The sequence below is a fragment of the Aulostomus chinensis genome, chromosome 15 (assembly GCF_037954235.1).
Source record: "Aulostomus chinensis isolate RoL2024-O1b breed Wild chromosome 15, RoL_Achi_v1.0, whole genome shotgun sequence".
Classification (NCBI taxonomy): Eukaryota; Metazoa; Chordata; class Actinopteri; order Syngnathiformes; family Aulostomidae; genus Aulostomus; species Aulostomus chinensis.
The window spans coordinates 8,123,786-8,139,375 of NC_141334.1; the positions used below are offsets into that span (position 1 = coordinate 8,123,786).

The 15,590-nt window shown below is 41.8% G+C and overlaps 1 protein-coding gene across 3 annotated transcripts in view; it reads left to right on the forward strand.

Annotated features, from left to right (window-relative positions):
* The window catches only part of LOC147248501 (rho GTPase-activating protein 26-like), an 86,212-nt gene that overhangs the window by 50,961 nt on the left and 19,661 nt on the right, over nt 1-15,590 (forward strand). For all 3 annotated transcript variants that reach the window (XM_086179370.1, XM_086179371.1, XM_086179372.1), the window contains 7 exons: nt 222-300; nt 1,077-1,113; nt 1,282-1,347; nt 3,306-3,380; nt 4,576-4,660; nt 5,945-6,003; nt 14,725-14,830. In XM_086179370.1, the coding sequence (XP_086035496.1) occupies nt 222-300; nt 1,077-1,113; nt 1,282-1,347; nt 3,306-3,380; nt 4,576-4,660; nt 5,945-6,003; nt 14,725-14,830 (507 nt within the window). The remainder of the gene's footprint in view (nt 1-221; nt 301-1,076; nt 1,114-1,281; nt 1,348-3,305; nt 3,381-4,575; nt 4,661-5,944; nt 6,004-14,724; nt 14,831-15,590) is intronic.

Consider the following 15,590-nt stretch of genomic DNA (forward strand, 5'->3'; position numbering starts at 1 on the left):
GTATTTAAGTAGTATTTGACTGAAGTGATTAAACTAGGGTTTGTGGATCACATTGAACAGACAGTGGTTTTTCTGACCTTGACATTTGATTTATTTGGTTTTCTGTGTGCGTGTGTTTGTGTGTGTGTGTGTGTGTGTGTGTGTGTGTGTGTGTGTGTGTGTGTGTGTGTGTGTGTGTGTGTGTGTGTGTGTGTGTGTGTGTATGTTTTTTGTGTGTGAAGGCCAGGAATGATTACCATGCAGGCACTGTCAGAGGAGGATCGTAGGTTGTGGATGGAGGCCATGGATGGGAGAGAACCGGTAGGTTACCACGGTTACGGCTTTGTTCTTTTGACAAAGACAGAGAAGGAGAGACTGACAGACATATAAGGACAGTTTTAGGGGGAGAGGAGGTTTCAAACTTGAAGGAAGACAGTCAGGGGATCATCTTTTATGTTCCTTACTTGGAGCCAGCCTCCCTAAATCTCAGTTCATTCTTTTGAAAATGTCTCAATAGATAGTTTTTCACCTCAAGGCTGGAAGTTTGCTTCACACTCACACTTTTATGTGTGTTCATGTCACAACACCTCCCTCATCCTCGTGTCAACATTCAAATGCACAAAGGTAATGGGGATCACAAAGCCTCTGCAAGCTTCAACATGCAGTTGCTGAGTCACTTTAATTTAAAAAGAGATGTTCTTCATGTTTTCACAACGTTGTTGTTAAGGCTCCACTGGTGTAAGAGCTAATCTACCAAACCTGTGAATCCAAACTGAGATTCTTCTGGAGCTTGTTTCCTGCAGTTTGAGGGTGGACATAAAGGTTTACACAGAATCCCAACCTTTCCATTTCCATGGAAACTGAAGTTATGAAGACTCAATGTGGCATTTGCTGTATGTGCCTTCCTCGACCCCTGTGATTCCCAGGTTAATGAATTCGGGTTTTCTCATTGGCAGAAAGAGAGGCATTTATGAAGGACTATTTAGAAGCAAACAAGTATTTATTTGGTTAAATTTTGACTACAAATATAATTTTTAAATAAATCCTGGCCTTATGTGGCTGAGTTGTTTACCACAATCGTGTGTTTTCTTTTGTAGGTGTACAATCTTAACAAAGACAACCAGGCTGAAGGCTGTAAGTAGCAATAAGCATTTGTTAAAAAAATAAATAAATAAATAATTACAACACTATTATATGCCATTGTTCAAAACAATAAACTGTGTCTTTCTGGTAAATACTGGCAGTTTAGACAGTTTCAGCTGGCCTCGCAGCTTTCATTCTATTCATCTCTCTGTCCATCAGTGGCCCAGCTGGATGTGATTGGGTTCAACGTGATGAAGAAATTCATCTACGCCGTGGAGACCCGAGGTACAGTGTTAACTCATATTCTTCATTATTCTCTCCGGGGTATGCAGGTTTCCTGCCTCTCTGGTGTGACACACCACACTGTCGTCATATTCAGCCCTCAGTACGAACAGTTCTGTGTGCAGCCTGTTGAATCTTTATGGGCGTTTCTCTCAAAAAATGCCATATGTAAACATACACACTTACTGTAGCATTGCAATGGAGTAACAGCTGGAGTAACAGCTATGGAAGTAGTATTGACATATTAGTTACATTGTTCTACAGTGAGGCAAATGGTGGTGATGAGTAAAACTGTGTTGTTGTTGTGAAAATGAAGGACCAAAGTCACATGACTTCACTTGTATACTGGAGACGTGCTTGACTAACATCGAAGAAACACTCGGGTTGACTGAACCTTGGTATTCTTGACCTGAGACATGACTTCAACTTGACGTTGAGAGTGCTTGTCCTCGTCTCCTTTGCAATGACGGTGGAGATAATGTGATTTCCGACGATTTTGGGATTTTCCTGGCAGCAATCACTACGAGACAGCAATTATGGGGGGGGGGGGGATCAGTGACTCCACCTACGTCTGTCTGCTAGTGTATCACGTCAGCTTTAATGTTCTGGCTGTTCACCTGTTAGCAAGAGAAATAATGTTAAAGTACATATTACATGTTGAACTTCAATCAATCACTTATACGTTTTATCGAGAGGACATCATAAATGCAAAGACTTGATTTGATCGGTGATCTGACGTGTGAATGACCGGCACCTCCACTGGCTGTAGATAATCTATGAGCACAGCAACTTATTCAGCGCTGTGTCTTCAAAACTGGTGGTTGTGGGAGTTTCAGAATCCCGGGTGTCGAATGTCCTCACCTTTCTTCAGTCCCGATGCATCTGGACATTCCCTTTAACTGGTATTCTTCAAATGTCACAGAAAAGGTCCACACGTGCAATATCAGTACCTTTCATTTCTTCCTCCTGCTGCACTCAGACCATCCATTACAGCACCCTTGGCTGCCCTGGCAGAGGACATTTACATTTAGATGCTACAAAAATTAGCGTTATTGTTTACTGAAGTGTGTGAAAGTGGCAACAGCACAAAAAAATGTCCTTGCATTTGAATGGTAAAATAATCTTTCCTGCACTGATTGTTTTTTGTTATTACAGAAAACTGAAAATTCTTGTGAATTTCCCTGTCCTGGGGCTAATAAAGAGCTATCTTAACCTGGCTGGATGATCTACCCGTGGCCTTTTTTATCTGACAGATTTATTGACAGGCAGTATTTCCGTGGTGCCAGGTTTGAAAACACCTGCGCAGGCATGAAAAAATGGCACATTATTACCATTCGTGTTTTCCTTGGCTTCGAGTCTTGATGTTAAAACAGGATTTTTTTTTTCTTTCCGCATTGCCTGTTCTGTGATTTGCTTTGGAAATACCCTAGTAGATGTAAATTGCGGGCTGCACGGTGGTGCAGTGGTCAGCACTGTGGCCTCACAGCAAGAAGGTTCCGGGTTCGAGTCCCGGCTCGGGCGTGGGATGTTTCTGTGTGGAGTCTGCATGTTCTCCCTGTTCCTGTGTGGGTTCTCTCCTTGTACTCCGGCTTCCTCCCACCGTCCAAAGACATGCAATTTGGGGACGAGGCTGATTGGATTCTCTAAAATTGACTGTAGGTATGAATGTGAGTGTGAATGGTTGTTCGTCTCTGTATGTTGGCCCTGCGATGGACTGGCGACCTGTCCAGGGTGAACCCCGCCTCTTGCCCGTAGATAGGCTCCAGCCCCCCCGCGACTCTTACTAGTAAGGAATAAGCGGAAGATGACGATGGATGTATGGATGTAAATTGCTTTACTTCCGGTGATTTCAAATGGAAAATGGGTACATGAATTGACAGTTTTTAATGTTATCCTTTGTTTGGATTAAAAAATGCAATTGCATTCAATTAAATGAATGTGCTCTCTGTTTTTCTCTGCAGGCATTGATGAGCAGGGCTTGTACAGAATTGTTGGTGTCAGCTCCAGAGTGCAGAAACTGCTGAGCCTCGCGATGGGTAAACACAAAACAACACCTACCTTTACCTTTGTGAGGCCCCGTATTGACATAATGCATTCCGTAGCCCCGTACACTCTCAGGGATCAATTATATGGGCATAATTTCAGTCTGAACAAGCTACCACCAGTCTGTCTGAATTCCAATTTTTTTCCCAAGAGGCGATAACCCCAGTCCCCTGATCTGATCTGGCCATTGCTGTTCAAGAAGCCTGTGGCTGTTCTATGGATCTATCGAGAAAGCTGGATACAGTGTCGGAGGCGGGGCCTCATTCATACACATGACAGTTGCTCAGTGGTTCATGAAGCCAAAAAAAAGCTTAGTTTTTCCTCTTTGCAGGAAACACCAGATACTTCAGCCACCGGATCAGACTAACTTCAGATTTAGCCCTCTGTTAACTTGACTGGGGATAAAAGGATTTCATCTGTAGACTGTCTCAATGTTATTCGATCAGTTTATGATCATGAAAGATCATGTCGAAGCTACAAATACCGATGATTCTTTCACAATATGTCTATGAAAAAATGTTTGTTTTGGCTGAAGGGCATGCACAAAGGAGCTTTCAGCCCCAGAGACTTTCTAACAGAAAGCCTTAAACCTGAACATGACATGTTCTTAATCCTACCCTCTTTCTGACTGTCAGAGGAGCTTTTCTGCCAGAAAGTGGATCACATGACAGATGCCATATTTGTAATGACATGGTTTGGTCACTATATGTAAAACTGATATCTCATTGTCTCGTTTTACATCCGTCTGTACAAATGGAGTAAGGCCCACTTTGCTCTTGAGGCCAGTGTATCTTTTAATTGTTTACAGTCTCTGCACAGAGTGTTTAGCAAATGCCACAAATACCAGAAACATGACGAGGTGCTGAGGGCCGAGCGCTGCACTCGTCACTGTTTACCCAGCCGGCCAATCTCAGTGGATGTCATGTCCAAGTGCTTAGCAAACACGCACCACAATGAAATGCATGCCCCTCTCATTTATAACCTCGACCTTTTAAATCTCTGAAACTGCACCTTAGAGGGTGAAGGCAGACTTTCTCCAAGTTACCTCACTACAAAAACGTATAACCCAAATAAGGCCTCAGCTGCTTATGAAGACACACATGCCGACTCAAAACCTCAATGAAATAAGACCCGTGTTAAAAAAAAACAAAAAAAAAACCCAAAAACCTCCATTTGTTTGTCAACCAGACCCTAAGACGTGCGCGGATGTGGAGCTGGACAACCCAGAGTGGGAGATCAAGACCATCACGAGTGCCATCAAGCACTATCTCAGGTTTGTGTGATAGTGCTGACATGAATGCATGCACACATTAAAGACAGTGCTGTGAAAGGGTTCAGCTGTGCAAAGTTCTTTAGTCCTTTCCCCTCTGCTCTGCACAGATCTATTTGCCATACAATTGTGTTGAGGGTGTGTTGTAATCTCAAAGACCCAGAGTAGAGAGATTGATTAGTCTTTTCACGACTCCGAATCATTTCCCTCGCTCTGAAATGGCAGCTTTCCCTCCTCTTTCCACTCATCTTACGTGAATGGATTCAGTCTCTGGCTCCTAGAACTGTTTTCTAGCCAGGAAATTGTTCACTTTCCAGTTTGTATTCAAACAGTATACGCCATATTTGTTTGTTAAGCCTGTTTTATTAGTTTTATTAACTTTTATTTGGTGCTAACCGTGGTACTGAACTCAAATGATCTTTTTTTTTCTTTCCTTTTTTTTTTCCCCCTCAAAAGTAGCATTCCACTTCATATTTACACAGTTGCCCGTAATCATAAATTCCCAGCAAAACCATACGTCTTACCTGTTGAGCGCAGAGTTACAGGCTGGCTTGTACTTTTATAAAATGAGGAAACATACACTAATGAATCATTACAGGGTTTTTATTTTCAAATAAGGATGTGGACATGAGCTATATCGGTTTTGTTGTGAGTGTGGAAAAGAAATCATCTACTAATGTGGATCCAGACAGTGTTGGGGTGTGCCGGAAACGATCAAAACAATCTGGCCGCATACAAATGGGCCTTTCAGGTAACCTGGAAGAGAACCGACATCAGTAACCGAGGGCAACCCCGGGGCAGTCACAGCTGTATTGAATTTAATGGTTAAATGACTTCCTCAAATGTCTTGGTAAAAGATCATGGCAGCGGGTGGTCAGGAATAGGCCAACAATTGAAAGGAAAAGTGCATGAAGGGAAAGAAGGGAGTGTAGGTGTTCAAGCTGTGCTCAGTCTGCTGTAACTGGACACGCTCAGATGCACCGGTGTACAAACATTCACGCACATGCATGGCCAGATTGACAGAAAACTCTTCTATTCACACTCACAACACACAACACTCAAACATCCATTTAATGTATCAGGACCTCAGTTCAAGCCTCATTGAGAAGCAGGAGCTCTTGCACTGCTCAGGCAGCAGGGATAAACTGATGTCCAGCTGTGCAGGCTGGCATGGTAAAAACAGACAAGGACACCATAGAGCAGAGGAGACAAGGCGAGGGGAGAGAACTCCCGTTCCATTTTCCAAGCTGACATTCTCCACCATTCTTGTCTATCTCTTGTTCTCAGAATGCTTCCAGCCCCTCTTATGACATACCAGTACCAGAGGAGCTTCATCAAGGCAGCCAGTGAGTATTTGTTTTGTTTGCTTCTCGCATTGACACAGTCAGGTTGAGTCGGCGGAACATAAAGTGGACATCTGCCATTTAAGATTTGATCTCCCCTGAGGTTAACGCATCGCAAAAAGCGGTGAAACCTTTTTGGATTAGAAAGACATCTTGCGCTAGTTTCAGGAACATAGGGTGTACAAATCCTTGAGTAACCTCAGCGACCATATTCTTGAGTTAGGTCACGTTCTGTATGTTTAACGAGTCTTCCTTCCCCTTCTTACGAAGGTCTATTTGAATTTCTTCTCCGTTTAATTTCGGAGAGTATGAATCATCGCGCAAACGAGATCACAACTAAACTAGCAGGCTAGTTAAATGGTCACCTACTGAGATACCAGGACACCCGCTGTTCCGTGAGGATGCAGCTTTCTGTTTTTCAGCTGCAGTAGCTGAGCCCCCCGACTGTGCCGCTCTATGTTGTGTGTGACAGTGTGGTTCTGACATGCTGTGTGAAGTGTTCTTATGTTTATTTGGTTTTCAAAGTCCGCATGAAAAGCCTTGAACACTGATCGAAAAGTGAAACCTTGTAAGAGCTCTGTGTGTGTGTGTGTGTGTGTGTGTGTGTGTGTGTGTGTGTGTGTGTGTGTGTGTGTTTAAACAGCAACAGCTGGGTGTGGTGTATTGAGTCAGGATGAATAATCTCCATTTCCAACAAAAAAGAAAAAAGATTGGGGCCTTAAGGATACTGATAAACCCTCTTTGCTGCTTGGCTACAAAGTAAAGGCTTTTGGAAGTTGCAGCCTTTGAGCTTGATACTTTGGACATCAGGGTTTTGTCTGGCCTTGTTTGGTCTGGACCTGTTCAGCTTTGTCTGGTCCAAATGTTATTGTATCATCTTTACTATCAACTGGTGGTTTTTTTGTTTTTTTTTTTCCCCGAAGTTCGGTACGGGCAGGTCCAGTCTGGTCTGTGGTGTTACCGAATGTGTCAGTGACCCATTTTCTTTGTTTGTCGGTAGCTAAGCGTCTAGAAAGCTGTCAGGGGAAGGAACTCCAGGAAATGACCGTGTGTCTCTGGCAACGCCACCAGGAAATGGCTCCATAGTGAGGCCAGCTGGTGAGAAAATGAGAAAAGTGTGTTGATGTGTGTATTAAGGATGAAAAGCACGGCAGATAAGAACGGCAGTGTTGCTGGTTTGATACCGACTCAGGCCACCCATAATGCATGCATTTGTGGTTTCATACTAATCATAAAAACATTGGTGCCAACAGGAATTTGTTTGTTTACAGTCTGTAGATCTGCCGCTCACCCTGCCCCAGTTCAGTCCTTCTGTTAAACACCTACTCTCTCCCTCTCCCCTGCCATTCATCCGTGTCTGTTTATGTGTGTGTGCATTTGCATGTTACAAGCGTGAACGCATATGTGCAGGAATGAGTCTACTTTTGTCTTTGCTCCAAAGCGTCCTTAGTCGAACCCTGACTCTCTGCTCCTCCCTCTGTCCTCCTCTCCTTCTCATATACTCCCCATGTCATCCCACGTTCCTACCCATGAGCCTCGTCTTCCTCCTCCTCCTCCGGTTACATTTCTGCTTACTCTTTTCCCCTCTTGTGCTAGTCTGGCTCTAAAGAGGTGGTTTCAGCAGCAGGCGTAGGCGATGGTAAAAAGGGAAAGGATGTCATGGAAAAATAGGAGGAGGAGGAGGAGGAGGAGGGCACCTGGATATCAGATTCCTACCTGAGGTGTTCACCAACAAGAAAACACACATTCTTCAGCTCCATACGAGCTCGCAGTATCTCTGTATCATTGCTTTATCGATTTGTTTCACCTCTCAGTCTCTTACCTTGCCTTTATAACATTTTTACTTCTACTGATGGGTGGAATTTCATCAACACTTTAAATTGGGTCTCATTTTTCCTTGTGGCAAAGTGGAGGGTTTTTTTTTGTTAAGGCATTTAAATCCACAGAATTCTCTGTTTTTAGTATTGAAATGTATGCTTCATAACTGTATCTATAAAAGAGATAAAGAAAGTGTCTGTGTTGACTGTAAAAAATAATGTACAGTTTGACAGGGTGAGTTGAACCTGAATGGCACGTAGCTCACAGGCCTCAAGGGCTCAGAACCAATCAGTCTCATTGTAAAACATAAATAGATGCGTTGTTGTCACCCTGGACCAACTCAGCCGGGTTTAGGATGTGTTTGAACTCCTCACCCTGTTTCTAGCGTAAGCTCGTACACCTCGATGGAAATTATTTTCATTCGTCTGCATTCTCATTCCATCCATACCCTCCGCAGCTCATGACCATAGATGAGGGATGGAATGTACAGTGGCTAAGTAGAGAGCTTTGCCTTCATGCATGGGCGGAAATCACAAGGGGAGATTAACATAAAACAAAGGAAGTGTCAGAGATTTTCTTGTGCTTATACAGCTCAGTAGAGTAAAACACATTTACAAATGTAGTCAGACAGGATTTTCTTCGCTCCGTTACCTCGCGGTTAAGTCTAGTATGCCGCCAACCGTGACTCCCACAGTCTTTCTATGGAGACAGGAGGTCTATCCACTATTAAAATCATCTTAACTTGCTGAATTTTTGACCGATTCTCCAGTGGTTTGGTTTATTACAAATACCAGATGTGTCAGTTTCAGCGTCAAGGTTTTATTCATTTGCCGATAGTCAGTTTGAACTTTCCTCTCATGTGCATTGTTAAGTAAATGAACCAGTGTGTCATAGATGCAAAGTAGCAAATTCTAAATTAATCAAAGGAATCCAGCAAACTGCTTCATGCTACATGAAGGTGATAATGTGTTTCACAGTACAGCTTCATCAATATTATGACATAACAAAAATGTAGCCAAAGTGAGCTGTGGAGGACTGGCAGTGACGCAGCACAAGTGTCACATCCTGGGAGAGTAGCTGGTGTCACCGCCATGTTTGCACCTCACGTTTAAATCATCATCAACCTGTGAAACACCATGAATCAAAGGACCTTAAGCTTCAGCTGCAAAAGAACGAACCCCCCAAGGTATGGTTCTCCTTTTGATCGATTGGAACACGAAGCAGAATTAACCGATCGCCACGCAGAACTGGTTGTTCTCACCACCGTATAGCAGGCAACAGAGGGACTGGGCAAAAAAAAGAAATGCTTTAATAAAGGTTTCGAGTTTTTTCAGCAGTAGGCTTTTTTCATGTTCGTAAGCAAACAGACAATCCTTGTTGTTGAGCCTTGACAGTGTAAATCTGATTGTATTTTTGGTTTCCCATATAAGTATTTCTCCTGAGAATCTTTCTGTTTATTTTCCATCTCAAAAGTAAACGGGAAAAATCTCCTGAAGTATTACTTTAATATGTGCTGGCTCTACTCTGTGACTTGTTACTCTCGTCATGCAGGATGCTTTTTTGTGTACCAGCTGATGTGGACGATGTTGTGTTTCTCCCGGCCAGGCGGTGTAATACAAACCTGAGTATAATGCAGTGGTCAGACATGACTTTTTCTCAACACCTTCTTGATATGACATGATTCTATCAGCAATGGCCAGGCAGCCGCCAGCCAGAGACAAATCTTACTCCACACAGTAATGGGGGGGGGGGGGGGGGGGTCGTTGTTGTTGATGCACACCTGCATAGCTAACATGTAGCTTTAGATACAGAGCTTGCTGCTGGTGGATATATATATATATATATATATATATATATATATATATATATATATATATATACACACACACACACACGCATACATACATATATATGTGTATATATATATATATATACATATATATGTATGTATGCGTGTGTGTGTGTGTGTGTGTGTATATAGTATGTTTGTTTTTTTGTTCTTGTTTTTTGTAAAAGTGTAAGATTGATACGACACACCCACCAAATCAAGGAATATGTACTTCAAAGCCTGTTTCACGCTGTCATGTGACCAGGAAACCCTGTAGGCGTCTCCAAAGTCAAGCAGAGAAACACTGAGTCTCCAGGTAAATTAAGATCACATGGTTTCTTAGTTTCTAAAAAAACAACAACCTCAAATGTAAATCAATATATGTTTCATATTCTTAAGTGGTTCCGTACTTATTTGGTTTGAAGGGAATTAACTTTAATAAAAGTGTTGTTTTATTGCTCCACTTTTGCAGGATGGAAAAGATGGGATATAAAATATAGTGCCAAGCAATGTCGAGTACTATATGAATAATGAATAATGAGAAAGCAGAACAGGTGGTGGAGCTGGGGTTTGTTCAGCCAGTGATCAGCAGATGTGGTAAACCCCTTGAAATAATGCAAGCTTCATTTACTGCATGTGAATGTGTACGTGTTTGCTTTCCCAGCTTTGATTGTAAAAGTATGTACTTCATACATCATCAAAATCCCCCTCTTCCTTTAGTGATGTATCAATGAAAATTTAATGAAGCAAGACCGTGACTCGTTATCGGGGCTTTACATAGCTCCTCAGGACCAAGAGCTGTAAAGGAATGTCATCTCTGAGTGTGTTAGCATCTTCCATACCAAAACGTGGCTTTGATGTGATTAGCCAAATAAATATGTCTCCAGTATCACCACAACTGAGCTTTGCTCTTGTCTACTTACCACTTCAATGGGGACGACAATTTCTGTCCTGGCCAACCTCTGTGCTGGTCTACTTTCAATGTGTTCAATGCAGGAGAAAATAAGAGTGAAAATATCGTAAGATCGTGTCAGACACAGATCATATTTCAGGCCTTTAACCAACAACTTCTTAACCCTGACGATGAGGGAACCCGACATTCAACAATGCCAATTTATTTCCATACTTAAGTCCTGATAATCTGGATTAGTAATAAATCTGCCAAGTGTGAATATATAAAGGATGACAGTAAAACAGCATGGAAAGCACAAAAGCTTACTAAGTTACGTAATACACAGGTAGGCTGGGTTGGAATTTGGTTGTTCAGCTGACAAGAGAAAAACGTATCTCTCCACGAATAAACTTTGTTGCTGTCATTGCAAACCAATGAATAACGAGCTAATATTGAATATCGAGCCAAAAGCAGGACATGTACTCAAATTATTTTCAATACAGGAAATGAAATAGATGAATAACCTGGTCATATTTCACAGGACTCTCTGCCCCTGGTCACTCTGTTCTCATCCCCTCATCCTTTGTTCCTGGAACCTCTCTCAATCTTCCAGTTTTAGAAATGTCCTCCAGAGGAAGATGGCTGGGGGGGGGGGGGGGGGGTTAGATTGCTGATCACTTAATATATAAAATGCACATTCAGATTACTTGTGTTGTGTTCACTGTGGCCAGCGTGTGTCAGTAGAAGCAGTATTTTAGTTTAGTTTTTGTATTCAGTGTTAATTACTGCTTTTATTGTGTTTCGCATCTGTATTTATGCATAAATCAACTTTATTTCTAAAGCTCAAATTTACAATCTGCTCATAATTGCAGCATCCTGTGTCTGTCGACCCTCGCTCAGGGTGAGGAACGACTTCCTAACAAAAAACCTTTTAAGAGGAAAAAAATAGGCTTCAAGCTTATTGCTTGTGATGCTTATTCTCTTTGTGAAGCGGTTTGTGATGTGTTTTTGAAAGGTGCTATAGATAAAGCTGCTTACTTCCAGTTGTAAAGAAACCAATGAATGGATTTTTCTTTTTTATTTTATTTTACAGGACGGTTGTTGTTATTTTGTGACGTATGGCGAGAAAGAACGGCCGAGCAAAACGGCAGATGCGACGTGAAACGGTGAATTTATTTTTGTGTATGTTTGTACTTCTGATGATTTCCTTGACTTGCCCTCACACAAAGACTTGATCCAACTGCACCGTATGTTCTGTGTGAACGGAATAGTTCGGCATTTGTGCCGAGAGCGAGATCTAAAGATCGCTGCGGTCTCAGGGTGATGGACTGGAAGTGTGACTGGAATACGAGAGTGAACAGCTTTCTTGCTGGCTAAGAACATGCCTACCTGCACCTTCACTGCTCCTCAATATATCTCATTTGATCCTGTTTGTTTTAGAAGGACCTGCTTTTTTTTCAACTTTTAATTGGCAAACATGGGCAGCAACTTCCCAGAATCATGTCATCTCCATACGGTTGCTAGGCAACCAGGAGGGACAGTGCACTGGAGTGACTGCTGGATGGTAAAGCACATCCCTACATGGATTAATTTTCTTAATTTGTGCAAATGAAACCGGTGAAACAAAGTGTTTTTGTATACTAGTTATTAATGAGTCATTGCTTTTTAATTGGCGAGTTATTTAACTTCTTAAATCTACTCACATTAGCAGTTTTTCCCTGATTATAATCAATGATTCTTTCGACACAGAATTCAGTCAATGATGTCACCTGGTGCATCACTGGCTGCCTCAAGAAATGGCATTGATACACTTTTAAAACCACCTTAAACATATTTTTATCACAAAGTAGGCATTAGAGAAAATGACAAGCATTTGAATATTTAAGTCGTGCTTGATTCATATTCAATGTCAGTGTTCACGTATGTGATATGTAGCTGATAAAAGATCAACATGAAGGAGGTAAAAAAAAATACCTTTAAAATAAAACCACATGAATTTAATGGGATTATTTTTGATGCTGATATTCTGCTATTGTGATATGCAGTATCAGAGAGAATGCAGATTTTCACATCATCAGTACCATTTTGGTTAAAAACTCATTTTAGAAGATGATTTTTGTGGTGATCTGTATGTAAGATGTTTTCTCTAGTCTAGAATATGATGGGCAGGCAGTGCATCCCTGCAATACTCCAACATTTCATTTAAAATAGTAATTTCACACATAATTAGCCTTTAACAAATATTGCGCCTGATTTGAAAAATGCACTTGGTTACAATGCAATTTAAATTACATTTCAATTAATTGTGCACCTGTAAGTGGATGGGTGTGTGTGTATGTTTATTTGCTCCAAAGCTGAGTTGAGGATTGGGGGAAAAGAAGTGTGTGTTTGTGTGTGTGTGTGTGTGTGTGTGTGTGTGTGTGTGTGTGTGTGTGTGTGTGTGTGTGTGTGTGTGTGTACACAAGCGTGTGTGTGTGTGTGTGTGTGTGTGTGTACACAAGCGTGTGTGTGTGTGTGTGTGTGTGTGTGTGTGTGTACGCACGCACGCGTGTGTGCGTGTCTTCAGCATAATAAGCATGAAGGCATGGACACCAGAGGAGGCATAATGAGGAATGGTGAGTGTTATTGTTTTCATGTGCATACATCTCTGGGGAGGTATATGTGGCTGTAGTGGGTGTGTGTGCATGTTGAAGAAGTTTGGTCACATTGTTCTGCTTTCAGTGTGTGTGTGTGTGTGTGTGTGTGTGTGTGCGTGTGTGCGTGTGTGTGTGTGTGGCAGAGAGAGATTCTCTGCCAGCTGCAAGTCTATTGCCCAGTGCTGACAGCCGGGGTCCAGCGGTTGATGTAGTGTGAGTGTGCTGTCATCTCTATCGATTGTGGCAGTGACTTATTACCCCCATTCATCAACACCATGTCTCTCTGCCTGTCCCGTCTACCTGTTAGTCAGCAGGACACACCCACTCAGACGTCCCCGCGCTGGAATGAAACCCCCAGTGGCTACAACTAACTCTTCATTGCTTTGTGAAGAAATCCTCTTTTTAAAAACTCTTAGAGGTTGTGTTACGCATGTGTGTGTGTGTGTGTGTGTGTGTGTGTGTGTGTGTGTGTGTGTGTGTGTGTGTGTGTGTGTGTGTGTGTGTGTGTGTGAAATTGTTCTACAACAGTGGTTAACCACCTTAAGATCACCCATGATGTCATCAAAGAAAGGTGGGATCATTCACACGGACAAATACGTCATTACGCTAGGAAGTTCATTCATTCCCGATGGCGGGGGTGTCCACACCTTTTCCCTTAGAGGCCCTAAACTGGAACATAATGATGGGCTGTGAGACAAAAACACACACAAACACACACTACTGCTCCTACTAAGAACCCAGGTCCCCACAGTTCAGCGGCATTCAAACTTTTAAGCAGCATGACATGACATAACAGGATCATTTTCAAGTGCAGGTAGCTTGAGATTGAGACATTTATTTTGTTATTAGTTCTTTTATTCATATTTTTATATCTGACTATCTGTTTTGTAGCTTCTGGAAAGCCCAAAAAAAAAACACATGAAATAAAAAATTTTGCAAATCTGATCCAAACCACATTTGGAGGTGATTTAAAATCTGGTTTAAATCAGATTCCTGCAAATGCATCTCAGTCTGGACGCTTATATAGGATTTCAAAGTGTCGGGCATCACTCGTGACCTCTTTCTTTACAGATAAACATTTTTAATAAAACATTTAGAAGCCCGAGGATGTCAGTCACCTTCTCTTTGCCCTAAATCGGTTGGTATTGGCTGACATCTTTGCCACAAGTTTACAAAACTTGTTTCAGAATGTATCTGAGTACAGTATGAACTCAAGGACTGTTTTCTGTTGTGGATTAAAACCCGTCTGATTCACCTCAAGAAAAATTTTGAAAAAAATTAGTGCATTCATCTTATTCTTCCATTGTAGACACACACACATACACATACACACTCTCTGTCTGTGTTCAAGGTTTTACGATTGTGTGTCTGGACAATGACATCTTGTAGTGTTTAAAATGTTTTGTTTGTGTGTGTTCCAGTTGCAGACACTCTCACTTACTCGTGCAGTGTTTGTCTCTCTGTCATTTGTGTATCGACTGTGACGCCGAGGTCTTTATTCCATGAAAAGTCTCTGAATCTCTGCCTCTCCCCATAACTGTCTCCGTCAGAGTTAGACAACCCGGAGGCTCGGGTGACAGAGATCCATGCTCTGGTGCATCGGCTTCCTGAGAAGAACAGACAGATGTTGGAGCTGCTAATGAAACATCTGGCCAAGTGGGTGGAGATGTCTCGCACGGTCACACTGTAGTGTTCATAGTGATAAAGTAGCCTCTCCTCTTCTTTCAGCCTCTCTTCTCTGTAATCTCTTATCCACGTGCATTAGGGCAGTCTGAAAAATAGAAATTCATCCAGCAGCAAGTAAGCAAAATCTATCCCCTGACTTACTCCTCTGAGAGGTCAAAGGTCAGGTGCAGGTATTTCTGTGAATGCCAGGAGAAGATGGAGCTGGAGGGCAGAAATGTTGTTAGATTTCCTCAACACTTTTTTCAAACAGCATTTAAATGAAAGTTGTACTTTGCACATTTACACAATTTAAAAAAAAAAATTATCAAACTAATAATATTTGTAATGGATTAAAGAAAATCCAAAAACTTCTATCTAGATGGGTTTGATCACTTGTAAAGGTTTAATTTCCTCATATCTTGAATCCCAAACTGGTCTCTATATATCAGGCTGTGCAGATAACGTGAAAATAATCTAATTAATGCAAAATTCTCTTGATTATCCAGGATGTGCAAAAGATGTCCAATGAAACTAAGACTGACTGCCTGTCTTTTATCTGATTTGATATCTGTCGTCAGGTATTTACACATTTCATGTGTTCCCGCTCACAAATTCGCTCATTCTCTGTGTTTTCACGTATTTGCTGAGCAAATGCTGATTCATGACCTCATGGATTAACTTGGGCTGGAGAAAAAAAAAAACAACATTTTGTAGCCAGTCAGTATAAAGTGGGTGGAACTAAACCTGCACA